The sequence below is a fragment of the Cottoperca gobio genome, chromosome 15 (assembly GCF_900634415.1).
Source record: "Cottoperca gobio chromosome 15, fCotGob3.1, whole genome shotgun sequence".
Lineage (NCBI taxonomy): Eukaryota > Metazoa > Chordata > Actinopteri > Perciformes > Bovichtidae > Cottoperca > Cottoperca gobio.
The window spans coordinates 2,578,311-2,593,768 of record NC_041369.1 but is presented as its reverse complement, the minus strand read 5'-3'; the positions used below and the strand labels follow the sequence as shown (position 1 = coordinate 2,593,768).

The following is a 15,458-nucleotide window of genomic DNA, read 5'->3' as shown; positions in this document are numbered from 1 at the left end:
CAAGTGTTTCAGACAGACACAACAATGGTTCACCCTCAGTTTACTACTTTCATATTAATGCCTGTCACCACTAGAGATCACACATGCTCCTTCTGTCAAGTCCTGCTTCATAAAGGGACACTTTCTGCTAAACCATCACAAATGTGGCAGTTTCCTACAAGTCAAAATATACCATATTTTCTTTAGATGTCAACTATGGCACATTGCAAACCCAGTCTTACAGTTTTTAATCACTAGATCAAGTCAAATCTCTGCTTATAAATTAGCCACGATAATGTCAATGCCCAATGTTCGGGATTATCTACCAACCACATCTTGTAATTTTTCACAGTAGGTTTGCAGGTTGCCATCACACAAAAATTAGGCTGTAAATCGTCAAGTCATTGAGCTAATATTATCCTTAATAATTTAGCCAATAAGGATTTTAGTGAAAAGTCAGGGCCTGTGAGATAGTGTGGGATGAATTGAACCAGCTTTTAAAACAATACAAATATTAACAAACATTATATCACTTCCAGGTTTAAATGATGCAAGCCTATGACACACCACAAAGGATGAATTCCCAAAATAATGATATACAGTAGGATGTGAACTCATCATGCATTTTGGTCCAGTCTTTGTGTGTAAATATTTGATGAAGCTTTGATTTTTGAGTTAACTCCTTGTGGATTTCTTAATCCTGAACTACTGACCTTACTGACAACCATACATTGATTATCTGTTCTTTAATAAATGGGAGACTGGAGTGTTTTCATGATGTCAAACAAACAAGTGTGTTTACAGTACTTGCAAACTAATGTTCAATTAACTGTAATGGTGTCCCGTGACTATGTCTTTAACAGCATTCAATGAGCTCATCTCGATGCAATACATGAATCTTTTCACACTATCTGATCAGTTTGTCACAATATTGCAAGTATCAGGTCAGCTACCCACGACTTAGCCTAAACACCTGATGAATTAGCTAAGCAAATATTATCTTAGAAATAAAAACATTCATCCTAGCTAACTGATGGCTGCATGTTAACGTTGCTTTAGCCGACTAATTAGCTAGCAATCACAGCCCAAAACAAACTAGCTACTTTTCACACTCCTTGATAACAAGTTTTTAAAAAGCAATTAGCAACAAAGTTATAGCTACAGTTTTTATAAATCAGACTGTTAGAAAGTATTTTGTAACAAAAGGGTAAGAAAGACGGCAACACACAGACATGTGCACAGCTAACTAGCCTAATTCAAAAACTGCTAATGCATCAATGCAACTTTTGGGAGCTAGCTAGCTGAGACTGCTGGGTGTTGCCATTAGTGTATTACAACACAGACTCGAGGAGCAAATGTGTAAAGCAAACTTCTATAAACTGCTGTCATTACAAAATTAGAGGAGCATGCTTTGAAAATGGCAATATGAGCTGGGAAGCAACAGCAGGTGAAGTTATTTACCTTATCATGTTTACAGTTGGCTTTTTGTGAGGTCTTTTTCCATGGTATTAGAGATTTAGTTATATAAATAACCCAAAATGTTCTGTTTACTCAAGAATAAATAGGGATAGTTGGGGGATATAAAACGCTTTGCCACACAGCAAATAATAATGGCAATGCATGCACGAATAGTCAATTGCTGGACCAGTTTGTCACTAGATAAACAGGTTGCATGAAGCTAACTTCTTAACTTGCCATTTGAAGTGTTAATGTTTGACAGCAAATTAAAGCCTGAGAACTTCTTAGAAACATCTCACTGAATTATAACAAACAACAACTTTAAACTTGGGACCAAACGGATCCCTTTTCAAAATAATTAGATTTTGAAAGACACAATTTGATGTTTGCATCTGGAAAAGAATGTAAAGCGACTGAGCTGAACAAACAAAATACAAATACATGTTTCCACCAGCTGAGTTGTCGTGTTTTAACAGGCATCAACAGGCAACCCGAACGTGTAATTAAGTTATGACGGATACTGTCAAGCATGTGTCAGACACTTTGGCTTGTCAGCATTTGGTTGTTAGTGTTCTACAGTTAATGTTGGTCGTTGTATTTGCTGTCTGAAGATAAAAACAAAGAAATGCACTTGATGGTGCTCTAATGTACAAACTTATGGCCGTGAGCATCTCATACATTACATCAGACAAACACAACTATGATATTTATGGGAATGTTTTAAGGATTTTACACATAGTGTGTTTTCATTACTGTTTATCACAAAATACGTTGATAAAAAAAAAAGAAATACAAAAAAGTGAAAATATATATTTGTTTTTTCAGCTAGAATGAGGAAATGTTTTCAAAATCAATGATTCTCGAATTCATCATATCCTAATCTGCAGTAAAATTCTTGGATGGAAACCGATTGACTGAATTTCGAAAGCACAACAGCAGCACTAGAGATACTGTAAACTGCCAATGCTCTAGAACGACTGCTACTATGGCACTTTGTTTTTCCTCACAAGTCAAACCATCAGTCACCTTGTTTTTTGCAAAGACGCTGAGTCAGAATTGTTTCCCGTCAGCAGCAACATCAGAAGTACCGAAAGGTCAGGGGGCATAAAAGAAAAGTCTTGAAGAGTTTACAGGACAGACTCGATGGCCTCCGGCATGGCCTCTGAGGTTTTGGTTTGGTGCATGAAGAGCGGCGAGGTCTCCTCCTCCGCCTGGACGTTGGCCACCGCCTCCACCCGGACCTCCGCCAGCTCCCCTCCCTGCTGCTGCCGCTCCTGCTGCTTCTTCATCTCCTGCTGGTTGATGTGGTGGAGGATTCCAGCACCTAGAGCATCGCCCTCGACATTCACCACCGTTGTGGTACGATCCCTGTACGCAAAGTGGTTTAGTAAACATGGAAAATTAAAATACATGGTTAAAGTTTGTCCTGAATTTATGAGTTACTATCTTTCTCATACTGTAATTATTTGGAGTAAACAATCCCCACCATGGATCATCTTCCTTTGTTTTTAGGTGCTTCTACTCATGCCCCTATATTTAAACTCATATAGAGTATATACATTTAATGGCATGTTTCCACTGCATGGTACGTCTCTGCTCCACTTGTTGTAACTTGTAACTTGATGCTGCTGTGTGTTTTTGCTCTACTCTAGCAAGGCAATGCTGCTTGGGTAAAATACAACAGACTTTGATTGTGTTCACATTATTTCCCTTTGTTTCCCCCTCAGTGTGAAACCCTAGTCTAGTTTAGCTTACTGTAGTGTTGGCAACGTGTGTACGGACAGGATCTGACGTAGATTTGTTTGTTTTCCAATACAAATGTCAGTGTGGTTCACAGGCTTTACTCACACAACCCAGTCAACAGCCAGCATAAGGGACAGGTCGTTGGTCGGCAGGCCGATGGCCTCCAGTATGATGGCAATGGTAATGATGCCTCCGGCTGGGATGCCAGCTGCACCCACACTTGAGGCTGTGGCTGTCACCCTAGAATTAATGATGAAATAATTATATGAAATATAATGCTACTAATTAGAAAGTCTATGGATGGTTGATTTTGTGTGTGTTTTCTTCTCTTAATATTCAAGCTGAGCAACAGGAAGAAAACTTGTTATCATTCCCTGAACTCACAGGATGGTGAAGATCTGTCCAGCGTTCAGCTCAACATTGTTGAGCTGAGCGATGAAGACAGCAGCGATGCACTGGAATATGGCTGCCCCGTCCATGTTGACAGTGGCCCCAATGGGAAGGATGAAGCGGCTGATGCGTTTGTCTACGCCATTGTTCTCCTCGACACATTTTATCATAGAGGGAAGAGTTGCTGAACTGGTGAGAAAAAGAGAGAGAGAGCATAATCATTTCATCTTTATGAGCCATTCAGGTGAAACCAATACTATGACATTTCTGTTGAAAATATGTCAGATTGTAAGTAGAACTTTGCTATTCAAAAAATTGTATGTGACATTCTAAGGACTAAGGACTCCTAAAAAGGCTGTACGGCCCTCTTTAGATTAGATTATTCTATGCTGAAAAAGTATTAAATTGAAAAAATCATTTAACGTAGCGCAGTCTTATAATCTTAAAGTAATAACAGGAATACATATTTAAATTTAAATCTGAATAGCAGGGTTTGAACTTGAATGTATCAGTTTGGAACTGAATTCCAATAAACTTCAAACTTTTTTTTTGACATTATGAAATTGAATTCAGTTACTGTATTTGATCCTCACTGAAAATCTAACTCTTTATAAACTTCCACATTCAGTTCTCGCAATTCAAATGTAGTCATTGCTGTCAATTTAATTTTACTGAGACACACATCCGGTCATTGAGTAAGAGCAGTTATGATCAAAATACAGTTTTAGGCCAAATTAATTTAATTTCATAACAACGCAATTCAAATATAAATGATTCAAATTCAGTTCCTAGTGACACACTATTTCTGCTCATAACTAGTTAGAGGAAAGTTCAGGGTGTCAAGAGTAATAAGTAAAAACAGCTAAAGCTAAAAAGGAGGAATCTTTTTACTCGTTTCACAAATGTGTGTCGTACGACTACTCTTCATTACTACAACTCCTAATTTCATTGAGATGCACCCCACCCCATAAATAGGATTTCCCCCAGTGTTGTGACAGTATACCTGGAGCAAGTGGCGAAGGCAGTGGTGAAGGGTGTGATGAGGCCTGACAGGAAACTATAGGGGTTCTTGCGTGTGAAGCCAAAGTAGATGAGGGGCAGGACGATGCCTCCGTGGATGATGTGGCCCAGGACCGAAGCAAAGATGTATTTTCCCAGACTAGTGACCAGAAGAACCACATCTTCCATCTCCACAATCTTACTGCCCACCAGGAACATGATGCCAAAAGGGACATACCTGAGAGACACAAGAGGTAGGAATGTATCAGGAGAGACAAAGCAGGAGGAAAGCAGTACATATTGAGTGCCACAAAATACCACGTGAGATACCACCACTGTGAAATCCCACCACTCACCACATGATCCAGGACACCAGCACCATGGTGGCCTCGTTGAAAGCGTTGAAGAAACGGATGAGTTCTTCCCCCTCATCTCCCAGCTTCCTTAGTGCCACGCCAAACACCATGGCAAACAACACCAGACCGAGGATGTTCATGCCATCTGATTCTGTACCAATAGGCACCTGGAACACACAGAAGAGTCACACCACTCGACCTTTTCCACTTTCTCTCTTCAGGGAGGCGCTACAGGTCACTGTCCACTAAGACTAAATGCTGCAGAAACAGATTTTTTTCACTTAGCCATCAGGGACTGTATTCATAAATCTTCCTACTAAAAACAGTTGCTCCTAGTGACACAATTCTCAGAACATTCTTAAAATTCTGACGTTTTGTAAGAATTTCCCCTTACAGCTAAGACGAGATCCTGGTAAAGATAAAAGTTATTCACAAAGCATCCTAGCCCTTTAGAGAGATCCTAAGGTTAGGAGACTTAAGAGTTTCTTAAGCAGAGGAGAAAATGTTTCTCCAAATACTGAATGACAGTGAGTTAATGAAATAGATTGAACACTAAAATTACCAACATGGTAAATGGACGTAAGCAAACAAATGTAAGAAACGATCAGCATGTGAATAGGCCTGTGTTTTCAAACAACGTGTAGGCTAAAATAGTATTCATAATTAAGCGTCTTTGAGTTTCTAGAAAAGCGCTATACAAATCTAATGTATTATTATTATTATTACACCACGTCTTGAAAGAGACTAAATTCTATGCATACATTTCTATTAGCAAAGTGTATCGTTTTAAAACTCTTTCAAAAACAAATGTTTATATAGTGTATTTTGATTAGTTTTTCTTTCTGTTTCATGCTTTTATTCATTGATTTGTTCTTAGGATTTTGACATATTTCAGTCTGGACCAAAAAGTGTTGGAGCAACACGTACTGTAAACGTGGACTGGGAGATGGAAGGTTGTCAAACAATAGTGCTGATATATTTTGCAGTAGTTTTTACCACACCTTTTGCTACAGTGTGTGCATAGATCTGGGGGCAGTTGAAGGATTTAGTGAACTGGATGATGGATAACGAAAAAGGACAAGAACAAATCCTGAGCTCAAGCCCCTTCCATTGTTCTGAGCTCTCCCACAGCTCTACCAGCTTCATCCCCTGGCACTGGGGGGGACTGTCCACCATGACCCACGACAGACAAATACCATGGACCGAGGCCAAGATCAGATCCCCCAACTGCTCCCTCATACTGTGTCGGTGGGAGAAGAGAAGTAGCTGGATTTAGATTTGTTTTATTGTACGGTCAAAATTTAGCAAATTAAATTATAAAGAAACTTCTGACTTTTAAAAAAACCTATCACTCATAAAAGTTTTTAGGAGCATTTTATGCATTCTTACCTACTGTGTTGAACCAATAGTTTTTTTTGTAGTCGCTAACAGGTTGCTGTTGGGGTAGAAACCTAAAAACCTTAATGTGCTACTATGTTAAATACTTTTGATCAATTGCCTGTATACTGTCATCAATCTGTCACTCTGCTTCTGGTCTTCTGCCTCTCCTTCTGACCAACATCAAACTCATCATACACTCATCTATGATGACAGGCCCAGTGGATACCTGGCGAGTCAAGCTGACCTGGTCATTGGTCAACACACAAACTGAAAGTGCACCAAACAACAAAAAGCCAAACATTTTGTCAGGCTTCATGCACTTTGTTTAAAGTTGTACCAGCCAGGGATTGAATGTAAACATAAACCAGACTTTGATTGACCTGTGGTTGAACTACAGACCAGTCTGGATAATGTTGCACACCTTTGGACATCTTTCCCCCGATGCATTTATTATGTTGCCTCAGTTATACACACAAAATGGACTGAATTAGTTATGTGAAGAATGACTAGCTAATCGCGGCTTAAAGTTGGCACACATGTCAGATTTCCCGTTTCAATCAAAGTTGTCAAAAATTGTCAGAAGTAACCCCGCACCCCAAACCTGACATCAGAAAGTTTGTGAGGAGGGGTTTTCAGATGCTATTGGACAATCAAACAAGCACTTTGTTTTAAGCCTACTGAATCCTTAAGGATGGCTGATTAACCTTTCCAGTGATCTGTGAATCCAGAGAAAATGTAAAAACACTAGAGACAAACTAGATAATGTAAACTTCTATGCAGACGATACAACAAAATGTGGAAGCTGATTCCAAGATGCACAGCACAGAACCTTTCTAAACTACTGAACACAATTTCGAGCATGGAACAACAAAGCTTGATGCTGCTGAAGTCAGTATGAGTTTTTGTCAGTTTAAGTTAGACAAATCAAGTAGTTATCGTCAAAAATTATGTCTTTGTGTTTCCCTGGACACCAGATTGTTGCTAAACTGTGGCAGAGGAATACACCCTGGTAGTGGCATGTGGTGCCTGAATACCACATGAGCAATGAAACAATAAACCTGCCAGGACAAAGATACCCATTTGATTTGGCAAACTCTGATATTTGAGTTATGTGTTATCTAAACTTTAGAATGTATTTTTGCATTGGACATGGTTTTGTCCACCATAGCTTATGTAGTTGCACTATGAAGAGATCTCTTCATGGTAAGTGTGGAAAGGAGGAATGATTACTCTTCCAATGTCTATATGGTATTTAAGTGTTGTATTAAGGCAGACTTGAAAAAGAACTGAATCTTTCCTTTACCGTGTGTTTAAAGGCACAATGAGTTGGATTTGACAAAAAAAAAAACAATGTGCATACTTTAAATCTTACACAAAGTGCCTTTAAGCCTTAAAATGCTTTCTGGTAATAAACGTTGAATAAACAAAACTGTGTTTGATTAGGATGAACTCTACATAAGATCTCTGGTATTTGCTCTTTGTATGTTTGCACTTTTCCACTCTTTTAGGAGCAAAGTACATTAAAGCCTTTTTTCCGTCAGAGTAATAAACAGATTCTTGCTCCCTTTTCTCTTTAGTGCTGAACGTTAACTGGTTTACAATGCATTTTAATGATCTATTCATCTATGAAATTATGAGTTATTTGCCTTAACATAATGTAGGTATAGTATAGTAAGTAATTGCTAATGTTTGACATCACAACAGTTTGACATTTAAATGTTACAGCTGAAGGCATCTTGTCTCGTTCTTACCTCACACAGGTATAATAAAGGCTTCGGATCGAGTAAGGATTAGTTTAGATTAAATCTTTTACTTGACCTTTTAGGAGTAGAGTAGATTAAAGCCTTTTCTTCCGCTTCTTCCTCCTTTTTCTCTTCAGTGCTGTACCTTAACTGGTTTACAGTGCGTTTTAATGATCTATTCATCTATTTTAAATCCGATTGAGTTGTCATGAAACAATAATTAAGTAATTGCTAATGCTATTCTACTACATAAATTCTGAAACCCAACAGACAAATCTTACTCATTGTGCCTTTAAGCTTCAAATGCTTTTTGGTGATAAACATTTAATAAATAAAACTACCATATTTATACTCAAATTTGACACCTGAATCTCTGGGACATTACCCTTTGACCTGAAGTACAGCTCAAACATACAACCTTATTTATAATGACTAATCATCCTTGAATCCAGTTTCCCTCAACCAGGTCATCCATTAGTCTCTCACATAGTGCTTATTCTGGGAATTTGCCCATATGAATGACTCACAAACACACGTAAAAGTTGCTCAGAGCAAACATATTCTCCAAGGATCTACCGTAACTTCCCCTTCTGTTTTTAATTTAGCAGAGATAACTGTTTGGCTCATGTAGACACAGATGTGAACACTTTTCCTTTCAGGTGCAATTTTTTGCATTTTACACAAGTATCATATGTGTGTGAATATACATGTGATTGTTTGTGTGTGTGTTATGTGTGTGACTGTATACATGGGATGCTTCCTGTTCATACCTTTTGATAGAGGGTGGTCCCGTTTGTGTCGTTCCCTGAAGCAACCATCTTGTAGTCGGTGACATACTGCAACATAAAGGAAAGGAAAACTTGTGGTCAAACATTTTCGTTATACAAATAACTCTCTTTGTGTTTATTAGTGAGCATTTGGTCAGAGCCAGGCTAGCTGTTTCCCCCTGCTTGCACTCTTTATGCTAAACTGGCCTCCCCGCTCCACCTCCGTAATTACACATACAGACATGAGAGAGGTATCAATCTTCTTATCTAACTCTCTGTAAGACAGTGAATAAATGAATTCCGCAAAAAGTCAAACTACTCTTTTACTTCCAATCATTTATTCAGAGCAGCCCTTAAAGTGATAGTGGGGTTGGGGTTGTATGAGGTACTTATTCATAGTCCATTAATTACCTACAGTAGATAGCAGTCTTCAGTCAGTAGATAGTCTCCAAGATGTCGTGTTTATAGAACCCTTTTCAAATACAGTTATAATCTTTTCATAGATATGCAAAGTGGAATGTGTGAGTGTTTTTTATTATTTTATTTTGCTTAGCATGGTTTTCAGTCCTAACAAATTATCATTGGCTGAAAAGGTAAATAAATGACACTACTTATGTCTGTTCATTGCTGTCATGAGGAACACAAGCATATGCATGGAGTTGAGAACCAGCTTGACACTATCCATTGAAGTTTAGACAGCAGTAAAGGAGACAACCAGCACTGCAACAATTACCCCTCCCTCTGCATTTCTTTAAAAAGCCCTCTAAGATAAAGGTTCCCAACATGTTGACAGATCTATGGACTTTAAATTAAACCTACTTGGGCAAACAGAGAGACACACAGTACATGACCACAGCTATAAATCTAAAAAGACCATACCCTTCCCTATAATCTAAACACTCTTACACTCCATTTGTTGAAATGTCTGTTTAAGCATCTAGCTGCTTGTCATGTTGTGTAAATCTCCCCTCTCCTCTGCTTTCTTGGTTTAATCCACAGTTGGGCCGGTTCCACAGGGGCTCTGCCACAGTTTACGCTGGGTGCTGGGGTGAACATCAAACTCTGTGACCTGGTTGCACTTTGAAACTCCATGTCCTCTAACTGTGAAAACTCATTAACTTGTTTGTGAGTTTATATCTCACTGAGATGGTTTAGGTAAGATTAAGGCAATTGGTCAGGATATGTGAGTGTCTGTGTGCGTAGGCTACTTTCTGTGTGTGCATAGCCATTTCGTATCCCTGCATCCCCAAATATTGAACTTTCCGGGTTCTTGTTTTAGCTTTAACAGACACGATCATAATTCTAGGAAGTAGCCGTGTTCAAGAGCAGCCAGGCAAGGTGGGTTGCTAGGTTGGCTAGAATGGAATGGTTTTTGCCATGGTAACGGCTGGTCAGCGACAAGGAAAAGAAGAGTGTTGGCAAGCAGGGGAGAGCAGCGCTCTCTACTCTGAGTATCTCCTCATTAAGAGGCATTATGAGACCCTCAGGGCTACAGCAGGGATTTACAGCCACTGGTTGGCAAAGTAAATTCGCACAAGACACAGGGGGTGAGGAGAAACAGCTTGAATGGTACGATCAAAAAGAGGAATTGGTGAATAAAGTCTGGACAATGTGGTGAATTGAGGTGCTGTTACTCACAGAACGGAAAGCAGCAGCCACCAAATTAGCTGGGAATAGATTCCTGAGAAAGAAGCAGAAAAAACAAGTTAAATCCTCAGAAATTGCTGTTTTTCCTGTTTGAGGTTTATAATTAACAAAAAACTCTGGTAATATTTAAACCTGTGGTTTGTTGAATATTTTTTTTATCCAACAACAACTTCCCTTAAAAAATAGAAGTATATATGGACAGTATCTTTCTCACGAAGTTAGCCAGTAAACTGCAACAGAAATAAATTACACTTTGAACGTAAGAGAATTTATCTACTGCTTGTGACTTCACAAACAAAAACAGAAAATGTGAATGTGTTGGCATTTGTGACAAGATAATTGATATATGATGCAAAACAAATGTATCTCTTGGGATAACATATTACAATGAGTAACCTAATGCAATGTTGTAACTTTGACTCACAAACACGGAGTTTCGGGCACATTTGGTGTCACTGTCTCCAAAAGAGGTTAATTATTGCCATACATACATACATACTCGATAATGAATGACAGATCATTTTATTGCCAAGACATGAAAACAGAGTTGGCTGGACGTGAAGAAGTTGTACCGAAGAGTAACACAGTTAATCAAAGGTCAAGATTAACAAAGATACATGTGTGAAACATTCATCTGGAAAGCTCCTACTGTGTGTTTAACTGTATCCTGTTGTTTGTAGACATCACACAACCAAGCACACACAAGTCCACAAGCTTCAGCTTCAGGGGTCTTTAGGTCATACATTTACACATTCAAGCAAAATGCATTTTAAATGCAAATCACCATCTAGAGCTTTAGGGATGTGGAGTGCATGTTCATTAACAACAACAACAAAACGATGTTCTGTGATAGCTAGTGTATTTTTGCATTTGGTTTAGCCAATTCATGGCAAATGAGCCCTCCAGATTTGCAGAGGCTGATTTGTGGAGTGATCACCAAAAGAACTGTATTATAGGAAGTTCAAATTTTCTGTATGTTAAATAAAAATAAAAATAGATTTACAAGATTTTAACAAAAGTGTAAACCCGTATACATGAAGTGCTTGCCTGACATACTACTTTGTATTAAAAAAATGCAATTATTCTGAAAAATTGAATTATTCAGAAAATGCAATTATTCGGGGCTTTTAATAATTTTGATGTTCATCATTTATTAATCCATTATGAAAACGTTTCCCCTGGCAGTCTTTCTGTACAAGCACCATGCTAAGTGTATTTTCACTACTGTAAAATAAACATACAGGGATTACTGATAGCCTGCAGGCATTTCCATGTATTAGTGTGTTTGTTGTAACGTTATCCTCTGTGGCCACACTGTATTATGCAAAGAAATACAGGCTTTGCTCTCATCTATTCCCATGGCCAGACCACAGGCAAGCAATTCAGACTATAACCTCATGACCCATGTCAACTCTGCCTGCAGTCCACTGCCAAACGCCGCTTGCTGTTAAATATTGCAGCTCAACAGGCTACACTGGCAGGTAGTCACGATATCGTCATTTAGTCTTTGTTTCATAATGCTGCTGAACAAATGTTATTCCTGGGTTAAATTATTTTCTTCTCCAAGAAGGCAGTCAGGTTTCCTGCTGTCACATGAGCCAGGCGAGGGTCTGGATTAACCCTGGGAAACCAGAATTGAGAGCTGGCATGCTTTTCCCACAGAGCCCCCCCTCCACCGCCGGAGCCCCACTGGTTCCTCTCTGTGTTCAAAGATGTTGCATAACAACTTGATTTCCTAATTAATTGAAGCCAAACATCATTCACAATCCTTTTAATTCAAGACGCCGGAAATGGTTTATTCAGCTAATGTGGTTCGGAGTGCTCTTTACATTCTGAGTCCACTCAGTGCAATAGTTTGCAAGTTTTCTTTATAGTTAGCAAAAGAATGTTGTTTAAATAGATTGTACCTTTACCACTATGATTGTGACAAAGCCTTTCATAAGTACAAGGATGAAAATAATAATGCAATGCTGTTTGTCCATGTAATAAGAGTGAGTGGACAGTGAATTCATATAAATCCTTCAGAGGCAAAAGGAGCATCGGATTAAGACAATATTTGTACTTGATCATTCGGCCCAACAGGCTATACAATCCAGGTTCTGCGCAGGTTAAACACTTCCATGACCTCGGGGGAAACTATCCAATTTAAAGACCCCAAACTATCAGCTTCTGTCCAAATTCTTCACCATTAAGAAAAAGAGTTCAGAATTGGCTTTTAAATCCTGTACTGGTCTCACCCTTCCTGAAATTTTTGAGCAACTCATCATCAAATATAGAATCTGAGTCTATAGTGTCAGCCTGTCCATCTGCTATTGTGATAAGAGAGAAATGCTGACAGCAGCAGACAGTGTTCAGTTTGTACTACAGTGCTGCTGGGGTTTATCTCTCCACCTCGTCCCCCTTCCTCAAAATACACTCCACTCGTTTAACAGCTGTCAGCTTCCCTCACACTGTGGGAACTTATTATTAGGACTCCTCCTGGACGGGTTTCTAGTGGCTGCTATTTTTTATCTTTACATAAACTATTTTTATGTTTACTTTCATTGTTGTAAGTGTCATCTAAAACAGCCTGACACCCCACTTACCCTGCTCCTTTATCTATAATGCTTGCAACTTAAACAATTTTAATTAATTTATTAAAATTGGCAACCAAATTAGGTAAAAACCTATATATAGATTATATATATAGTCCATTTATATACACATATATTTTTCTCTCTCTCTTTGAGGTGAAGTTTTTTAGATAGTCGGTAGTTGGTTTCTACCTTACCTGCATATGTATTTTATTTCTATTTACTTCATTTACTTTTTACTCTGTCTGACCTTTCTTTTAAAAAATGTGCTAATACAAAAAAATAAATAAAATAAATGTTAATTCCACCACTGACTTGGCTGCATGTAGAGAAAAGAAAAGGATTCAGTAGCATGTAAAGTTCAAGCAAAATGAATTCAGATGGTCATGAATGCTGGATAGGAGTCTGCACTGAAGGTCTGATCTAAACCTAACTAGCGAGCACCCAAGTCGAGGATAACATTCTTCAGTGTGCCGTGCAGTTTGTTCACTTTCAATTTGAATTGCAAATCAAGGCAGTTTAAGGGGTTACTCTTCACACTCTTTAACCTTTTTTAAAGCAATTAGAAGGGTGAGACTGCACTCAGCATAACCCTCTACCAGTGGTGGGATGTAACTAAGTACTTTTACTCAAGTACTGTATTCAAATATAATCAATATATATTATTCTGAAATGAGCTGTTCTGCAGAATGAGTCATTTTTGATGCTAATACTGTTGTGCTGTTACTTAAGTAACAATTTGATTGTAGGACCTTTACTATTTCTACACTGTTATTACTACTTTTACTTAAGAAAAAGATCTGAGTACTCTTTCCACCTCTGCCTTCACTCACTAATTCACTGACTAGAACTAGAACTAGAACATACTGTCAGTAGTCCAGATGTAGAAAAACTGCCCTCTTATGACTGAACAAACATCCCCATTTAGTGGCGTTTAAAGATAAACTGCAGCTACACTGACCTGCTCTGCAATGATATTAATTTAGCCTACATGCAACACATGTGATTCCCCAGAACTGCAGAACCGATCTGCTTCATATTTAACATACATGTTGGCCTATATAACAGTTAAAATGGTCACAGTGTTCCTGTCACAGTACCTGGCCAGGTCTAAAAACGAGTCGGTGGTCTCTTTGTTGTTGCTGACGCTCTCCAGTCCCAGGCTGTTGGTGTTCAGAGATCCTGCTCCCACGCCGGGTTTGATGATGAAGGCTAGAGTCACCCCGATCCCCGAGGCGATCAGCGTGGTCACCAGAAAGTAGCCGACCGCGATGCCCCCCAGTTTGCCCAGGGAGCGAGTGTCCAGGCTGGCGGCGCCGGACACGAGGCTGCAGACGACCAGGGGCAGAATGATCATCTTCAGCATCCTGAGGAGCATCTCTCCCGGGAAGGCGAAGTAGGTCATCTGAGCCTTGGTAAGGTTCATGTTGCGGACCATCATCCCAAGCCCGACGCCCACCAGCACCCCAGACACCGTCATGATCACCAGCAGGTTCTTCCTCAGAAACTCCATCAGCTTCTCCCTGAAGCTCTTCCGCGCGCTTTTCTCCATGATCCGGTCAGTAGATGCCGAGCTGGGCATGGCGTGTCCGTTGATCTCGCTCTTTTTCTCCATATTTTTCTTTTTCAGAGCAGCGTGGGAAGCGTATGTTGGATACACACACACGTTTGGTGCTCGCACTGTGCTGTGTGAAGGCTGGTCCGGTGTGAAGGCTGATTGCAGAGCGGAGGGAGAGCCAATGGAGAATGAGCGACGACACTAAAACTAGTGGAACATGCGCACAAATGCCGGTTCTTTATAGTAAGAGCATATGATGCAAGAGCAGGGGAGATTGCCAGGGTCGACTAATGTGGCACACTTTCCTTGTCTGCAGAAACAGCAGAAGCAGAAGAAGACTTAAATTAAATTAAACCTATTAATAACATGCATATGAGTGACAACCCTTGTCTCCAATTCTGTTATCTCCTCTACTCTTTTCGAAACCATGTTTATCCCTAGAATATCTTGCAGCTGTATTTTTCAGAATAAAATAAACATTTTCTAGTCGAGAACTTCTTTTTAGTTAAAAGTGTATCTGATCTCCTGCTTTTCTTTGTTCATAAGTGCACTAAGGTTTTTCAGTCATAGCTGATAATGATATCATGACAGGCTAGCTTCTGCACAGTGATGTGTGAGAAACCTGCAAATAACATGTTAGGGGTCAATAAATCTCCATATTCCTCTAGTTTGATTCATAGATCATTGCATCTTTATTCAACAATCATTGTGAGACCAATTTTGCTCTATCAGGTGCACAGAGGGATGGCTTGGGAACCGGAAGGGCGGCGGTTCAAGTCCCCAAATGGACCAAATACGGAGTGCTACTGCTGTGCTACAGTTCCTGCTGTATATAAAATAGCTTCCCACTGCTCCTAATGCTAGGA

At 39.3% G+C, this 15,458-nt stretch overlaps 1 protein-coding gene across 1 annotated transcript; it reads right to left on the bottom strand.

The window, feature by feature from the left end:
- Positions 1-459: 459 nt before the first annotated feature.
- slc1a4 (solute carrier family 1 member 4) lies at positions 460-14,742 on the bottom strand. Its single transcript, XM_029449929.1, has 8 exons — positions 14,135-14,742; positions 10,453-10,495; positions 8,818-8,883; positions 4,926-5,092; positions 4,574-4,807; positions 3,565-3,759; positions 3,286-3,420; positions 460-2,805 (listed from the first exon to the last, which is right to left on the bottom strand). The coding sequence occupies exons 1-8, from the start codon at positions 14,647-14,649 to the stop codon at positions 2,565-2,567; spliced, it is 1,596 nt and encodes a 531-aa protein (XP_029305789.1). The 5' UTR covers positions 14,650-14,742; the 3' UTR covers positions 460-2,564.
- Positions 14,743-15,458: the final 716 nt, after the last annotated feature.

What these genes read in the sequence shown, in the direction of transcription:
- slc1a4 (XM_029449929.1), bottom strand. Translation starts at nt 14,649, where the DNA reads ATGGAGAAAAAGAGCGAGATCAACGGACACGCCATGCCCAGCTCGGCA. An exon ending in TGGCTGCTGCTTTCCGTTCT is followed by an intron (nt 8,884 to 10,452) that starts GTGAGTAACAGC and finishes TTTATGTTGCAG; the next exon opens with TATGTCACCGACTACAAGAT. An exon ending in GGACCACCCTCTATCAAAAG is followed by an intron (nt 5,093 to 8,817) that starts GTATGAACAGGA and finishes TGTGTGTTCCAG; the next exon opens with GTGCCTATTGGTACAGAATC.